This window comes from Equus caballus, chromosome 20 (assembly GCF_041296265.1).
Source record: "Equus caballus isolate H_3958 breed thoroughbred chromosome 20, TB-T2T, whole genome shotgun sequence".
Classification (NCBI taxonomy): Eukaryota; Metazoa; Chordata; class Mammalia; order Perissodactyla; family Equidae; genus Equus; species Equus caballus.
The window spans coordinates 43,997,811-44,015,245 of record NC_091703.1 but is presented as its reverse complement, the minus strand read 5'-3'; the positions used below and the strand labels follow the sequence as shown (position 1 = coordinate 44,015,245).

The 17,435-nt window shown below is 50.6% G+C and overlaps 1 protein-coding gene and 1 long non-coding RNA gene across 2 annotated transcripts in view; one reads left to right on the top strand and one right to left on the bottom strand.

Moving 5' to 3' along the window:
• LOC111769321 (uncharacterized) overlaps positions 1–14,174 on the bottom strand; it is a 37,167-nt gene extending 22,993 nt beyond the window's left edge. The window contains exon 1 of the long non-coding RNA XR_011429741.1: positions 14,052–14,174. This is a non-coding gene — a long non-coding RNA (uncharacterized lncRNA). The remainder of the gene's footprint in view (positions 1–14,051) is intronic.
• On the top strand, positions 6,674–16,435 carry TREML2 (triggering receptor expressed on myeloid cells like 2). The gene is made up of 5 exons (XM_005603892.4): positions 6,674–6,937; positions 9,106–9,426; positions 12,710–13,109; positions 14,089–14,195; positions 14,527–16,435. The coding sequence occupies exons 1-5, from the start codon at positions 6,871–6,873 to the stop codon at positions 14,619–14,621; spliced, it is 990 nt and encodes a 329-aa protein (XP_005603949.1). The 5' UTR covers positions 6,674–6,870; the 3' UTR covers positions 14,622–16,435.
• The last annotated feature ends 1,000 nt before the right edge of the window (positions 16,436–17,435 follow it).

Sequence of the window (17,435 nt, the reverse complement as noted above, 5' to 3'; positions counted from 1 at the left end):
CTATTGAAACCAATAAATAAGTTCAGCAAGATTGCAAGATACAAGGTCAATATACATCAATCAACTTGTATTTCTATACATTAGCAATGAACAATCTGAAATTAAGAAAGCAATTCCCTTACAATAGCATGAAAAGGAATAAAATAGGAATAAAATTAACAATAGAAGTTCAAGACTTGTACACTGAAAACTACAAAAGATTCTTGAAAGAAATGAAAGATCTAAATAAATGCATATTGTGTTTATGGATTAGAACACTTAATATTGTTAACATGACAACAGTCCCCAAATGGATCCACAGATTCAACACGATCCCTATAAAAATTGTAGGTGGCTCTGTTGCAGAAATTGACAAGCTGATCCTAAAATTCGTATGGAAATGCAAGGGATCCAGAACAGCCAAAGTAATCTTGAAAAAGAACAACAAAATTGGAGAACTCATAATTCCTGATTTCAAAGCTTACTACAAAATTACAGTAATCAAAACAGTGTGGTACTGGCTCCAAGCCAGACATATAGACCGATGGAACAGAATTCAGAGTCCAGAAATAAACCCTAACATTCGTGGTCAATTGATTTTTGACCATGGTGTAAAAAATTCAATGGGGAAGGAATTGTCATTTCAAGAAGTGGTTTGAACAGATTAGAACAACCGGATATCCATATGTAAAAGAATGAAGGTGAATCCATATCTCATCATACACAAAAATTGACTCAAAATAGACCAGAGACTTAAATGGAGGAGCTAAAACTGTAAAACTTTCAGAAGACAGAGGAGTAAATCTTTGTGACCTTAGGTTAGGCAATAGTTTCTTAAATATGACACTGAAAGCATAAGTGACAAAAGAGAAAAATAGATAAATTGGACTTCATCAAAATTAAAAACTTTGGTGCTGAAAAATGATACTATCATGAAAGTGAAAATGTAATCCGCAGAACTGGAGAATACGTTTGCAAATCATCTATCTCATATCTAGAATATATAAAGAACTCTTACAATTCAATAATAAAAATACAAATAGAGTTTTGGATCCAAAACAAGATGGAGCAGACTCACTTCTAAATAACAGCTAATTACTCAACGATGATAAAAGGACTCTAAAAGCAGGGCAGAGGAGGCAGCCGGCTAGAGACCTCAGGACTTGGGACACAACAACGTGGTCACTTCCTTGAGTTTCCTTTAATCCCTCATTTCCCTGGACTGGGTGCTGGAGAGGCCAGCACGTGGTCTGATCCACTAGCAGCAGCGACAGCAGCCGGGCCCTAGGTCGTCCCAGACCCGCCTCCATGACTAGGGCACCTGCACACATTTCCATATAGCTTCAGTGGCAGCAACAACAAAGCTCTTTGAAACTATAAAGAGTGTGTTCTCCAACCACAGTGGAATTAAATTAGAAATGAGTAACAGAAGGAAATTTCGGAACTGAAAAATACAATAACCAGAATAAAAAGCTCACTGAATGGATGCCGTAGGAGAGTGGCGATGACAGGACAGAGTTACTAAACTTGAAGACAGATCAATAGAACTTATTCCACCTGAGTAACAGAGAGCAAATAAACTGAAAAAACTTAGCAGAGCCTCAGTGATCGGTGGGACAATAACTAGAGAGCTAACATTTGCATCATCAGAGTCCCAGGAGAGGAGAAAGAGTGTGGGACTGAAAAGGTATTTGAAGAAATAAAGGCTTAAAACTCCCCAAATTTGGCAAAAGACACAAACCTACAGATTTAGGAAGCTGAGTGAGCTCCGAATAAGAATAAACCCAAAGGAACACCCACCAAGACATATCATAAATAAACTTCTAGAAACTAAAGGCAAAGAAAAAATCTTAAAAACAGGCAGACAGAAATGATGCATTACCTATAAAGGAACACCAATTCAAATTACAGAGAACTTCTCATCTTGAAACCATGGAAGCTAGAATGAAGTGATACGTTTTCCAAGTGCCAAAAAGACAAATAACCCAACTAAAAATTGGGCAAAGGATTTGAATAGACATTTATCTAAAGAAGCTATACAAATGGCCAAAAAGCACACGAAAAGATGCCCAACATCATCACTCATTAGGTAAGCAGAAATCAAAACCACAAAGAGATACAACTTCACATCCACCAGGATGGCTATAATCCAAAAGACAGACAAGTGACAAGTGTTGGAGAGACTGTAGAGAAATTAGAACTCTCACATTGGCGGTGAGCGTGTGGAATGGTGCAGCCATCTTGGAAAACTACAGGCAGTTCTTCAACATGGTAAGCACAGAATTGGCCTATGATGCAGCAATTCTACTCCTAGTTATATACCCAAGAGAAATAAAAAATATGTCCACACAAAAACTTGTGCTCAAATGTCTACAGTAGCATTGTTCATAATAGCCAAACAATGGAAACAAATAAAATGTCCATCGACCAATGAATGGATAAACAAAATGTATATCCACACAATGGAATCCTGTTCAGCTATTTAAAGGAGTTAAGTACTGCTATAACATGGATGAACCTTGAAAACACTATGGCAAATGAAAACAGCCAGTCACAAAGGACCATATATTGTATGATTATGCTTTTCTGAAATGTCCAGAATAGGCAAATCTATAAAGACAGAAAGTAGATGAGTGGTTGCCTGGGGCTGCAGTGGGAGGAGAGGCAGGAATGGGGCATGTAATAAGCTGAAAAACGGCCCCAAAGATATCTATGTCCTAGTCCCTGGGACCTGTGCATATTACCTCATATGGCAACAAAAGAGTCTTTGCAGATGTGATGAAGTTAGGAGTTTGAGGTGGAACGATTATCCTGGATTATGTGGCTGGACACTAAATGCAATTACACGTATCCTTATGAGAGGAAGGAAGAGGGACATTGGAACACCCACACAGGAGAAGGTGATGTGAAGATGGAGCAGAGAGAGATTTGAAGATGCTGGCCTGGAAGATGGGAGTAAAATAGTCACAAACCAAGGAATGCTGGCAACCACCTTATACTGGAAGAGTCAAGGAACCGATTCTTCCCTAGGGTCTCTGGAGAGATCGAAGCCTTGCCAATACCTTGATCTTGGTCCAGTGATACTGACTTAGGACCTCTGGCCTCCAGAACTGTGAGAGAATAAGTTTCTGTTGTTTTAAGCTACCAAGTTTGCAGTAATAGAAAACTCATACAGGGTGTGACTGCTAACGGTATGCGGTTTCATTCTGGAGAGATGTAATGTTCTAAAATTGGATTGTGGTGATGGTTGCCCAACTCATGAATATGCTAAAAATCACTGAATGTGCACTTTAAGTGGGTCAGTTTTTTACTATGTGAATTATATCTCAGTAAGGCTGTCAAAAAATCTTTATGACCTTGGGTTAAACAAAGATTTCTTAGCTATGACACAAAAAGTATGATCCATAAAAGATGATATATTAGACTCCACCAAAATTAAGAACTTTTGCATCTGAAGATACTAATAAGATACATACACCTCTATGTTCACTGCAGCATTATACACAATAGCCAAGACGTGGAAGCAACCTAGGTGCCCATCGAGGCACGAATGGATAAAGAAGATGTCGTATATATACACAATGGAATACCACTCAGCCATAAGAATTGATGAAATCCAGCCATTTGTGACAACATGGATGGACCTGGAGGGTATTATGCTGAGTGAAATTAGTCAGAGGGAGAAAGTCCAATAATGTATGATCTCACTCATAAGTAGAAGATAAAAACAATGACAAACAAACACATAGCAAAGGAGATTGGATTGGTGGTTACCATAGGGGAAAGGGGAAGGGCAAAATGGGTGATTAGGCTCACAGGTGAGGGGATGGAATATAATTAGTTTTTGGGTGGTGAACATGATGTAATCTATACAGAATTTGAAATATATTACGATGTACATCTGAAAGCTATATAATGTTATAATCCAATATTACTGCATTTAAAAAGATAAAAAGTATAAAAAAGGTGAACTACAGAATGGGAAAAATATTTGCAAAGCACCTATTTGATTAAGGACTTAGAATATACAAAGAGCTCTCAAAATTCGATAAAAAGAAAACAAACAAAAAATGAGGAAAAGATTTGAACAGACCCTACCTCAAAGAAGACATATTAATGGCAAATAAGCACATTAAAAAAGATGCTCAATATCATTAGTCATTAGAGAAATGTGAAATAAAACGACAGTGGATACTACTACACCCTATTAGAATGAGGGGGGAAAATACAACGCTGAAAAAAACCAAAATGCTAGCAGGCTAGGGAGCAACTGCAACATTGCTGGTAGAAATGCAAAATGGGGCAGCCACTTTGGAAAACAATTTGTCAGTTTCTTTAAAATTAAATATCACCTTACCATACAACCCAGCAACCCCACTCTAGGTATTGACCCAAGTGAAATGCGAAATTCTGTTCACACAGAAACCTGTGTACACATATTTGTAGTAGTTTTGTTTGGAATAATCCCAAACCGGAAACCAGCCTAAATGTCTCTCGACAGGGATATGGATGAAGAGTTGTGGTACATCCATACAATGGGACCTGACTGAGCAATCAAAGGAACAGAGTACCGACACACCCAACACACAACATCGCAAACGCATTATATTTAGTGAAAGAAGCCAACTCAGTATGCTACATACTGTACCATCCCATTTTTGTAACATTCTGGAAACAGTGAACCGTAGAGGGAAAAGAACAAGATCAGGGTTTTCCTGGAACTGAGGGTGGAGGGTGGGGATGATTATACTTTTGGGGGTAATGGAATGCTTTTATAGCTTGATTATGGTGGTGGTTACAAGTCACTAGGGGTTTGTCAAAGTCCCAGGACTTCCCACGGAAAAGGGTGAACTTTACTCTATGTAAATTAGACCTTAATTTTTGCATGGGAGAAATAAATATAAATAAACAAAAAATATAGTGCTGTGTTAAATTATTTTGTCCATAAAAGCCTAACGTATACAATTTTACAGGTTTTGCTAAATCCTTCCAAATTTTCCTCAAGAAATGCTGAGTCCAGTTTATACTTCCTCCATCGGTGGAATGAGAGCATTTGGGTTCTGGCCAACACAGCTGTCCCAGTGGTCGCACCTTCCACAGAGCCTCACTCGGTGCTGGGCACACTGTCGGAGCCTAATGGAAGCATGGATTCCAGGTACATGAAGTCCCCACGAGAGATCAGTGAGATGCTCCACTCCGGAAGCCATTTACTGTTCTGATGAAGCAAAGGAAGGAAGATACCATGTGTGTTCAGAGGAGAAATAGCCTCTGAACTCAGGGACCTGAGGACTGGGGCAGACACTGAAAAGGAAGAGCGAATAAGGAACTCATGATGTCTCCTGGGAGCTGAGAGGTCTGAAGAGACAACTGCACCTCATTCCTGTACCCCCAGAGCCTAGCACCACGCATAGCACATAAGCTTGTAGGAACGAACGAACGAACGAACGAACGAACGAATGAATGAATGTTAAGAGACTATGAAAGTTTGGGGTGAGCAAAGAAAAAGCTCCCTTGGTTTGGGATTTGGGGGTTCAAGCTCAGTTTAACACTGTGTCCATGCAAACTTGAGGACTTTTATACTCCGGGTCCCATCTAAGGAGAAGAAAGTTGGCCCAGGTGAGTGGGGGGTGGGGCACACACTGTTGTAGGGATCCACCTGGCTCCCTGTACCCCTAAGGAGCAGATGACACAGCTCCTGGATGTCAGAAGTCTATCCTGATTCTCAGCCCTGGGGACTAAGTGAAGGGTGGGGTCTTGGCCAACTGCTGGGTCATTTCATCTGGAGCTGGGCGGCTGTATAGGCAAGATAGGGTTGATTGAGAGGAAGTGGAGTGGGCATGCCTGTGTGCTGGCTGGGGGCCAGATCTAGGGGAAGAAGGGGATGGGGGCGTGGTTTCTGGAGAAGAGATGGGGGAGGGGAAGCATTGGTGTCGCTTTAGGAAGCCTGCAAGGGGGAGCAGGAGTCTAGAGAGAACTGCTGGGTGACTGGAGAAGACGGTAGGAGGGGCAGAGAGAGGGATAAAGATAAGGAGACATGCGGGAGCAAAAAGAAGAGGCAGCTCGGAGGCGTGTGCTGGCACATGTTTGTGTGTGTGTGTGTGTGTGAGAGAGAGAGAGAGAGAGAGAGCTCCTCCCTGAACATGAACTTGATGCTCTGAGTCTTACAATCTGCATCTGTTTTCCTCATCACTCTAACGGGGACACAAATAAGATCGCATGTGAGTGTGGAAGAGGTTATTTGTAAGTGAGCGTGAGTGACTGTTGGCAGCAGCCAGGAGTCTGGAAGAGAGAGAGGCAGGGCACCAGAATGAATGCATTCTGTGAGGATTGAATGAATGAATGTGAATTTATAAGATCCTCCTTGTGAATGTACGTCTGTGAAAAATGCAGGGTCCAAGATGTCCCACCCCAGCCCCATAGCTCCTACCCCCGGTTCTCTGGACCCAGAGGATTCCAAGGAGGTCTGTACCTGAGGTTCTAGAAACTTCACACCAGCCCCCTAGAATCCTCCACCTCAGACTAGGAGGCACCCCTATTGGACCAGTTTCCGGGAAGGAATCAGGAGAGGGTAGGGAGTCTTCTGACCCTGAGAGCCCTCCCCGGGCTGGGGGGCCCCAGACTGGGTGGAGCAGCCACACCTGCCTGAAGTTTCGAGGAAGAGGGCGGAAACGGCAGCCAGCACCGCCCTCTCGTAGCCTCTGCGGGCCCTGCGGTCTGCTGGTCACAGCGTGTTCCACAACTTCCTCACTTCCCTAAATGGGCAACTTCACTTTCAGAACCCAGGTCCTTCCCCGGCAGACCCAAGTGGCACGTCCTGCATAGGCCCCGGGGGACTGTAACCTTGGATCCCTGGGCTGTTCCGGCCCCCTGCTGGGCTTGTGACTGTCCCCAATGGATGGAGCCATGGCTCCCGCGTTCCTGCTGCTGCTGCTGCTGTGGCTCCAGGGCTGTGTCTCAGGTGAGAGGCGGGTTGTGCTGGCTCAGCGGGCAGGGAATGGCCTTTCCTTGGGCCTCCCTCCCTGTTTTTCCTTGCCCAATGATTTTAATGTTTCGTGGGGTTGGGGGTGGGGGAGAGGTTGGGGCTGACCTAGTACCTCCTTACCAGAGACCAGTGAGAAGTTCCATCTTAATATCTAGCCCCAGGCAAAGCTAATTTAGGCTCGCAAACTAAGATAAAGCTCTGGACCCTCTCCACGAGGGCCCTTTTATCTGCTAGGCTTCCTCAGGACCTCTGGCCGGGGACACTCCATCTCCTCACACAAAGAGCCCCTCGGCCTCTGTCAGGAAAGCCCTGTTGGGTTCTTACGGGAATCATTGCACCATGTGTGTGCACTTTGAACTTGCCACCCCTGTCCTGAAGGCCTCTCCTACCCCACAGCTGCTGAAGCTCCTTGAGGGGGCCTCACCCAATCCTGCCTCCTCCACTGCCATGGCAACCAAGTTCCCACTTCCTGTTCAGCGTCGGGCACCGCTTGTGAGAGGGGTGGAAGGTGGGCACAAACAAACATGGGACCTGGAGACCGTTTCCAAGGTCGCCCCACCCATGCATCTCCCCTGACCACAGAGAGGCCTCTCCCTCTGCCAGGGCAGAAGAGTGTCTCCTGTGCTGAGCAATCCCGGGGCCCCCCAGAAGTCCCACTGGCCAGATAATTGAGTTGGATCATTCTGTTTAGTTTGCGTGGGACAAAGTGACGCTCAGAGAGGGTGTTACCTTACTCTGAGCCTTGATGATGGTGGCAGCTGGGTTGGCAACTGAGGCAGACGTCTTGGGTGCCGGGCCCTTGGCTATCGGAGCTCTGGGTTCCACTGGAGAAATCTAGAGCTCCCTGCATTTGGGGAGCAGAAGCATGCATTGAGCACGTACTACAGTCACGGCACTGTCCTGGGGCAGAGATCTCACAGCCAACCTGAGACAGTTAGGGAAACAGAGATGCTAAGTGATCTGCTCACATGGTTCATCAGTGGTAGAGCCAGACTTTCCATCCCTGTTTATTTAGACTCCAAAATGTGTGCCCTCTACTCTGTGCTACTGGGGAGAAACGTGTGTGTGTGTGTTTGCAGAAGGCTCTGGGGTATTGGAGGAGTAAGTGCTGGGCTTGTGTGGGCAGAGGGGTGGGGGACCCCACAGCACCTTTCTCCCTCTCCTTGTCCCGATTCACCCCCTCCAGTCCTCGTTCTCCTCTCTCTCCACCACACCGTGGGTGAGGAAGTCCATGGACCCCATCTTCCTCCCAGACAGAGTGCGACGCATTGCAGGCGGACAGTGAACCGCTGGAGAATTCTTGGTTTGCACTCCATTGGGAGTTTACAGGCATGTTTGGGCAGAATTAATCTCTGGGTTTTATGTAACTAGAATATTTTTTTCTTTTTTTTCCAATTATTTTTATTGAAATCATAAAGGCTTATAACTGTGTCATTTGGGGTGTACATCATTTGTCAATTTCTGTATAGCCTGCATCGTGCTCACCACCAGCAGTCTAATTTTTTTCCATTGAGGATATTTTAAAATTAAACATCACCTAGAATGAACTAAGACAACTTGCTGTTTAAAAGATGACTACAGTGCCTACTTGTGAAATAACTACCCTTAATTTTTGCAGATCCTGGATTTTCTTATCTCCCTAAGTTGTAGTGCTCCGGCATTTTGTGATGTAATGACCTGTGTTTGTGTCTGTGCATCTGTCTCATTGAGGGCAGGACCTGCGTCTTTCCCACAAGACCCTGAAGACAGGGCTTACCACTCTCCCATCAGACTAGAAAATACCGTGAAGAAAGGCCTGTGTCTGCTGGAGTTTCCTCCATTGGACTAGGTGCTCCCTGAGGGCGATGCCTGGGTCTCCACCATCAGGCTGCGAGTTCCCTGAGGGCCAACCTTGTGTCTTCCTCATCCTGCTAGGACTCCCCAAGGACACAGGACTACTGTCTTCCCCGTCAGTCTGGAAACTCCTAGATGGCAGGGCTAATGTCTCCTCCAACAGACTGGGGAGCGCTCCTGCAGATGGGATGTTTCTCCCGCAATCTGAGTTCCACGACAGCAGGGCAATAGCCACCTGCTCTCCCTTCACCAGGAGCTTTGAGTTTCCAGATGCCACCTTGCTCCTCTCTCAACAAGTTGTGTCTCCCCAGGTGTCCCTGCCGAGGGCGTGTACTCCAAAGTGAGGCACCTGGAAGGGGAGACTCTGTCTGTGCAGTGCTCCTACAAGAACCGCAAAAACCGCGTGGAGGGCAAGGTGTGGTGCAAAATCAGGAGGAAGAAGTGTGAGCCTGGCTTCCCCCGTGGCTGGGTGCAGGGGCCACGCTACTTGCTGCAGGACGATGTCCAGGCCAAGGTGGTCAACATCACCATGGTGGCCCTCAGGCGCCAGGACTCGGGCCGGTACTGGTGCATGCGCAATAGCTCCGGGACCCTCTACCCTCTGATGGGCTTTCAGCTGGAAGTGTCTCCAGGTGAGCAGGGCTGCCGAGGCACTGGGATGGCGTGGGGGGGCAGGGAGGGGGCCTCCCTGCCCTGCATGCCGCTAACGGCAGATATAATGAGAATAATAATTCATTAATATAGAATAATAACCCAATAATAAACCAGTAGTATGCTGGTGCACAGTAGGGTTTCCACACTTCTTATGCAGTCATCTTCATGGGCATTACTGTCCCCATTTTACAGATGAAGAAAATGGGACCTAAGAAGCCCTATGTGGCTCTGATCTCGTCCAGGGACACAGAGCTAGCAAGTGGCAGAGACAAGATTCAAACTCAGGACTCTCTATGCTTTGTGTTAGTCAGTCATCTGTTTAAGATCTATTCATTGAGCCCTGATCATGGGCCAGGCACTCTTCTCGGCTCTGAGGATACAGTGGTGAGCAAAACCACAGTCCTGCTGTATGGGAGACGACAGGTAGCAGACAAACAATTGCAGATAACAGTAAACGTTCATAAGAAAATAAAAGAATGCGATGAACTAGAGAGTAACTCAATGGTGGGGGAGGTGCTGGAGCACCGGGATCAGAGAAGACCTGCCTGAGCAGATGACATCAAGCAGGACCCTGTGTGGTGAGAGCTTTCTAGCTCTGTCGAAATGTGGGTGCTTCAAAGGGCATTCCATGTGGGGAGAACTGCACGTGCAAAGGCCCTGAGGTGAGAAGGAGCTGGGCCTGTATAAAGAAGGCCTGTGTGGCTGGTTCCTATTGAGTGTAGGGCCAAGTGATAGGAGATGAGGTCGGAGAGTCAAACAGCAGCTCTAAAGTCCATCATATGGAGTTTGAGTTTTAATCTGAGTACAATAGGAAGCTACTGGAAAGTTTAGAGGGGTGTTTTGCATCTTGTCGTAAAATTAAAATGGCTGCTGCATGGAGGATGGATTGTGGAAGGGTAAGAGCATGGACAGAGAGACCATTGCGGGCATCCTGGCTGGAGATGACAGTGTCTTGGAGTAGGATGTGAGCACTGGAGGTGGATAGGCTCAAATCTATGTTGTTCAGACTTCCTGCCCACCCTGTACGTTTTGGAGGTAAGACAGGATTTGCTCATGAGGGAGGTGAGCAAAAGGGAGGAATCAGGATGACTCCACGGTTTTCTATTTCATCAGCACGGTGGGTGATGGGGCCATCCATCAGGTGAGGTAACCCTGAAAGAGGAGCTGGTTGGGAGGAGAAAAATCAAGAGCTGTATTTTGTCACATTAAGTTCAGGATGCCCCCTAGACCCCCAAGGGGAGCAATGAAGCAGGCAGTCGATGGATCAGCCTGGAGCTCGGGTGAGAGGTCAGAGCTGGGGATATATTTGAATGTATCTCTGTAAAGATAGTTTAAAGTCTGGGACTAGACAAATCTATAGAGATAGAAAGTAGATTAGAGGTTGCTTAGGGCTGGTGGGAAGGAGAGGGGGATAGAGGGGTGATAGCTAATGGGTGAAGAGTTTCTCTTTGAGATGATGAAAATACTCTAAAATTGACTGTGCGCACAGTTGCCTGACTACTAAAACCCAGTGAATTAGACACTATAGACGGGTGTGTTATATGGAATGTGAATAATATCTCAATAAAGCGGTTAAACATGAAGGAGATATAAAAGCTCTCCCTGGAGTGTAGAAAAAGAAGAGAGGAGGGCCAAGGACCGAGCCCCAAGCTCCTCCGACGTTTGTAAGACAGGAAAGGAGCCGGCGAAAGAGCCTGAAAGAAGCAGCCGATGATTGTGAAGTTTACGATCCTCCCTTCCCTGTTCCCCTAACCCACCCGCATCCCCCTCTCCTGCTGGGTCTGTCTGAACTCGGGCAACTGCTGTCTCTAAGATGTGGAGTCACTCCTTCCTCCCCCCTCCAGTTCTGGTTTGAGCCCCGGGAATTAGTGAAACCAGTTTATCGAAATCTTAATAGGTAGGGATACGAACAGGAGATGGTTTTATTTTTCTCTCATCATATCCACCCATTGTACCAGGTCAAATCTCACTGTCCGTCTCTTAACGATGATTTGGGAAGATGCCAACTTTGCAGACATTTTCAGCTATTGGGAAATGAAACATCCTCAGCCCAATTAAAAACTCAAATCTTCTAGCAATGTAGGCTCTTCCATTGCCCCTTGAAGACCAGGTTTTAGGGTCCACGGCACCTGAAGCGGGGAACGGGGGGTGGCTGCTGCCTAACTTCCCCTTTCATCTCGGGGGATGGGGAAGGGGGAAGGTCCCCTTGGTGGCCTCCTCCTGGTCCTCCTGCTCCCAACCGCCTGTGGTACTGAGGCAGGACAGAAGGAGAAGAAAAGTGTGACTTACTGACCCTTGCCAGCGTTCTCTCTTTTGGACGTCACTCCTTTTCTGCCCAGCACTGTGAGAGCCACTATGAGGTGGGTGTCCAAATGCTGGCTCTCCCCAGGCACCCATGTGTGAGTTCTTTGAAGGGTCTTTGGGGGTCTCCCCACTGCTGAGCAGGACGGTGTGGAAGATCTGGCCGCAGGTCAGGCTCTTCCCTATCCCCACCCTCACCAATGCCACTTGTTCTGGGCCTTCCATGGTGACCATCTGGCCCTCAGGACCACATCCTTGCCATGCCCAGGCGTGGGATGCAGCAGCCCTCTCTCTCCCTCTCCCTGCTCCGATTGGCTTGTCCCTGCTGAGAGAGACCCAGCACTGCCCCCTAGACTGAGACCTCACAATGCCCACGAGTCCCTCCTCTTCCTCCATGCAAACGCCAGCCTTCCAGAAAACGGGATGGTAAAGGGCTGAGTTGATGGACAAGGGTATCAGGGCTGGTTTGGGTATCTCGTGTAAGCCCCCAGGGAAGGGTCTGACTCTGCTGCTTGCAGTGGTCTTTGGAATTTGGGCCTCTGACGTTTCGTTGTCCTCATCTCCAGATCCCAGCTGCCGATCATGGAGCAACTGGAAAAGTCCCTGTTCAACATCATATTAGAGAAATCTCTTTGACCCACAGGAATGAGGAGGGTCTGGCAGTGAGAGATGGGGAGAGGCAGGGGAGTGTCCTCTGGGCCCAGGTGGCTGACGGGGGAAGCTAAAGAAACCGTGAAGATCTCTTCCTTCTTTACTGTGCCTACTTCTCTCTGACATCATCTTCTGAACAAACACACATGTGGTCCCTCAGCAGAGCAGAATCCTAGGTCCAAGGTCAAGGATGGGAGATGAGGACAGGCCCTACCCCAGCATCCAGACAAGTGTGTGGGCTGCCAAGATCTGCTCCCAGCACCAAAGCCCCCAGCTCAGTCTAATGTTCCTCCCTGTCTGGTCCCTCAGCATCCACACCCAAGAGAAACACTCCTCCTACACAGCTGGCCAACATCTTCCAGAGTGGAATTGTTGTGACAACAGGCCAAGCCCCCACCTCAGGCTCTGACGCCCCTCTCACCACCAGTGTGACGGTGTTCACACCTGGACCCCTCACCTTGGCCAGACTCCTGCTCTCTGCTGCCTCAGGGACCATCAGACTGACCTCCATGACAGAACACAGCTTCATCAGCACCAGCCCTTCCACCACGGGGCCCCAGACAGTGACTGCATCTCCCAGGAATGCCACAGCTTCTTCTGACGGCCCAGCATCCACCTCCACCCAGGCTGGGCGCCTGCACGCCAGATTGCCCAGCACAAGAATGTGCCACACCAGCCAATCTCTCCTCAACAGACTATCCCCCATCAGGTACCTGTGGGTCCTGGGGTTGATTGCCATTTTACCAGATACGGCAACAGTTCTCGGTGCCTGAACGCATCTCAAGGTGCCAATATCATAGCAGACCTTTCCCTTTGGCCCCCAGGAAGTCAGTCTGGCCTGTGGCTGAATGGGAGACTGGGAGCTGAGATGGAGATGTGACATAAAGGATAGCAATGGGGAATGAGGGCAGGGGATGGCTGGGCACACGAGTCTGTGGATGGAGACGAGAGGCGAGGGACTGGACTAGGATGTGGCTTGGGGGGTGAAAAGTGGGAATCTTTCACTTTTAATTTAGGTTTTTCCAGAAGGAGATTCTGAGACCAGGATTTGTGTCCTATTTGGAACACTGGGAAGAGCGTGGGGAAGGGAAGGCAGCCAATGGAGCACTCAGTCAAGCCGGCTGCCACTCCAGAGCTCAGTCCACTGGAGAAACTCAGCTCCAGTGTCAAACTCCCACCTGAAGGGCAAGGGAGCTGGGGTATTTATACACCCACTCCTGACGGTCATCAGTAGAGGGTGCGAATGACAAGAGAAAGTCCTCAGCCCCCTCCCCCCAAAATGGAAGTGCTGAGGACCAGTGTACATGGAAGTGACAGAGGTGAGGGGATACAGGCAGGGCCCCTACAGCATCTGTCACAGAGGACAAAGGCAGGAGGGCCATCCTCAGTCACTGTGAGGAGAGCAGGAATCTTGGTCTTCCATCACAAGTGGGGTCTCTTAGAGTCCTTGTCCTCAGCGATAATGCAGGAGAGGCGCTAGAGTGGAGAGATGCTCCCCTCTCCCTGGAGACTTCGGGCCGACCTCTGAACGTCTCTCTTCCTTCTCCTATGGCTGGGTCCCCAAGGAAGGCCATCAGGGTTTCCCTGGTCTGACTCCTGTCGCCTGGCATGCAGAAAGATGTGGGTTGGGGTGGGGGAACTTGGTGCTCACCTCCTCCCCGCTCTGTCCCATCTCCTCCTCTCCTCAGGCACCAGGATCCTTATCCCACTGTGCTCGTTGGGGTGCTGACGGTCCTCCCAGTGGCTGTGATGCTGATCGTGGTCTATGGGTTCTGGAAGAGGAGACACATAGGCAGTGAGTAGAGGGCGGCCGGAAGCCCTCCCGACCCCCCGCCCCCACCCCCAGCCTCCCGCGGGCAGAGAACTGGGGGCGTGACATGCTTTCCAAAGCGCCCGACTGCACTCCGTCCCCAGGCGGTGTGTCCTTGCCTGTGTCCAGTCAGGACGACCGTGAGGCAGCCAGGCAAGGGAGGAGAGTGGCAGGCACAGCCTAACCCTCCGGGTTGACTTAGCAGGAGGTGGAGGGCGGAGCCAGAAGAGGGGCTGGACCGGCCCGGGAGCGCGCGGGCGGGGCGGGGCGAGCCGGAGCACCGCCCCTCTCCATCTCTCGCTCCGCATCCTCACAGGCTACAGCGTGTGCGGCGATCCCTCAAGATCCTGGAGGTACCCACCTGGAAGACCGGATCCTCCGTGGAAGACTACTTGGTTTGAGGCCACTTAGCTGTGGAGCAGGGAGCTTCTCCCAGAGGGGCCCCAGGAGGCCAGAGGAGGAGTGAAGAGGGGGCCTGTCTGGATCGGAGCCAGGTTGGGGGGCAAGGACTTGGGCAGCGCTGGACTCAGGCCTTCCCAGAACCGGAGGCTGCGCTTCACCCCCTCAGCTCCCCGGGCTGCCAGGAGGGGCCCAGGGAGGAGGGCACCAGGCAGGAAGTCCCAGAGAAAGCCATGAGGGGACTCTGCTCAGGTCACAGGCCCCCTGGCTCCTGCTGGATGGCAGAGAAGCCCAGTGGTGCCGATACAGACTAAGAACGTCAGCACCCGTCGGCCTCGGAAGCCCTAGTGTAGAGCTGAGGGGAGGGCAGGGGTGGACGCTGCCTTCTCCCCACCTGGGACCCTGTGTCCTCAGCTTCCCTCAAGCTTCCCTATGCGCTTGGAGAAGAAAGGGTCCCAGAGGCAGCCTATGTCCCAACGGCTGCGCCCTGGAGAAGAAGGAACAGTGATTAAGAGCTGGGGGTCCACAAAGGGGTCGGCAGCAGGAGACCCCAGAGCTGTCCAAGCCCCCCAACCCCCGGGCCATGCATCCTCTGACGGGCCCCTGAATGCGCCCCGCCCTGACTGCGGCGGCTTGTCCCTCAAGCCCTGGGAGCCAGCAGGACCCGCGCTCCCACTGCTGCCCCCTGCTGGCCGGCCCCTCCCGGGGCAGCTGTGAGCAGGCAGGCGAGAGCTGGTCTGCTGCAGGAACAGCCTGTGCAGAGGCTGAGCTCAGGGCTCTGTCCCCCAGATCCCCACCCAGGCTCCAGGTCTGAGCTCCCGGAGGGGACTGAGGGCCCTCCAGAGTCAGTCCCCGGGGGAGAGGCCACGGCTCAGAGACAGGGTAGATCCCCGCCCCCGGGACTCATTGTGCCCTGGGGAGAGAGGATCCACTTGTGACACAGCCAAGACAACTCAGAGCTGCCCACAGCCTGGAGGACTGCAGGGCCGGGAGGGGAGGGGGAGGATGGAGGCGAGGAGACTCAGCCAGGGACCCAGGGGCAGGAGGTGCCTGCTCCTGCCTCATCAGCTCGTGGCTCAGACTCAGCCTCTGAAGGCTGGAGAATATGGGCTGGATTCCTCCCCTGGAGGAACCTGTCCACCAGCCTGGAGCAACTGGAACATGCACCTGGGGAAATATGTGACATTTTCACTCTCGTCCCTGGGACAGGGACAGGGCCCTCCCAGGTGGGAGAACAAAGGTGACAGTCAGGAGAGTGACACAGCTGGGGCCTCGGTGGGCCGCCAGCACGGCTACTCCAAGGTGGATGTGGGGAGAGAGGAAGGGGCAGGGGGTAATCCTGGGGGGCAGCAGGGAGGAGGCACCCATTCCCTATGTCCAGGAGAGGGCACTAGAGGGGAGACACAGACTGAGGAACAGACCGACCTGGTGCCAGGGCGTGAGCATACACACACACACACACACAGTGACACCCATCTGTCTTCCCTATCAGGAGGGTGTGCCACGACCCTGGTGGATAACTAGGAGGCCACTTAACTCACCTGTGGGAAAAAAGCTCCCGGAGAGCCCCCTCCACTGTGACGCCACAACTGCACCCCGACAGCTCTGCCTCTTCTGAGAGCAGGATGTCGGTTGGGAGAGCGCTGCAGAGGGCTCAGGACTGGGACCCCGTGATGCCACCTGTCACTTGTGACCCTGTGCAAGTCACCACTGCTATTTGGTGTCATTTTTACTCTCTTGTGAAAAGGGAAACTAATTCCTACCTCTCAAGACTGTTTTCAGGATAAAACGAAATAATGTGAACCTTATACAACTAAGCAAACGCCTCATGGTTGTTGGTCCTCGAGTTCTTTTCCGGCTCTAATATTGTTGTCACATTCCACACTGAAGACCTTCAGACCCTATTTCTCTGTTTTGTCCTCGATTGGAAGTTGTTAGGGAGGGAGGAGGGGCACGTGGTCAGGCCCCAGGTGGTCAGGGCAGGACCCAGGCAGAGGCCTTCGGCTGCGCCCTGCTGTCAGGCCAGGTAGCTGTTAGGGACCAACCGTCCCTGTTTGCCCAGGAGGAGGGTTCCCGGAACCGGGGTAACCAGCACGAGCTGCTCAGCCATGGAGCCTGCGCCCATGTGACCTCCATGGCAGCAACACAGGGAGCCGAGAAGGAGGTTCAGACCCGGTACCCCGGCTCCCCAGCAACTATGGGCCTGGGTGGTGTCTTTGGACCTCCAGGCCTCCAGGACCTTTTGCCCCGAACTCCAGCCTCTCACTTAAGGGTGTTCTTACCCTTCTGCCTGGAGCTCCGGGAGGACCCAGATCCTCAGCAGATCCTGGCAGGGAGGTGCAGGGGTGGGGGTGGGGGGCATCAGACAGGCCACGGCGGCTGCCGCCTTTGGTGGGTGAGACAACAAAGCTTCCTGAGCAATAGGCTGAGACGATGGGACACACCTGTGAAGGCTTCCTGTCACGACCAAGAAAGGAACAAAGAAAGACAACCCAGCACCCACGGGATGTTTGCGCTGCGGAGCCTGGCAGGCCGATCTGTCACCACAGCAGACACACGCTCCCAACTGTGAGGCCAGCCAGTGAGCCTTAGGTTCATAGTTCTCCCGAATGCCTGCACAATGTGCTTTCCATCTAGATCACACTCGGTCAGTGGACACCAGGCTGTGCTGCCCAGCTCCTCCTGCAGGACTCGTGGACTGCTTGCCCCCGTCTTGGGAGCAGAGTGGAAGGCCTCCTCTGCCAGCCCTCCTTGGGGGCGGCTTCAGCTGCAGAGAGCAGCCTTGCCAAGGGCAGACCCTCTCCCAGGGCAGCCCACTGCCCCGAC

What these genes read in the sequence shown, in the direction of transcription:
- TREML2 (XM_005603892.4), top strand. Translation starts at nt 6,871, where the DNA reads ATGGATGGAGCCATGGCTCCCGCGTTCCTGCTGCTGCTGCTGCTGTGG. An exon ending in GCTCCAGGGCTGTGTCTCAG is followed by an intron (nt 6,938 to 9,105) that starts GTGAGAGGCGGG and finishes GTGTCTCCCCAG; the next exon opens with GTGTCCCTGCCGAGGGCGTG. An exon ending in AACAGACTATCCCCCATCAG is followed by an intron (nt 13,110 to 14,088) that starts GTACCTGTGGGT and finishes TCCTCTCCTCAG; the next exon opens with GCACCAGGATCCTTATCCCA.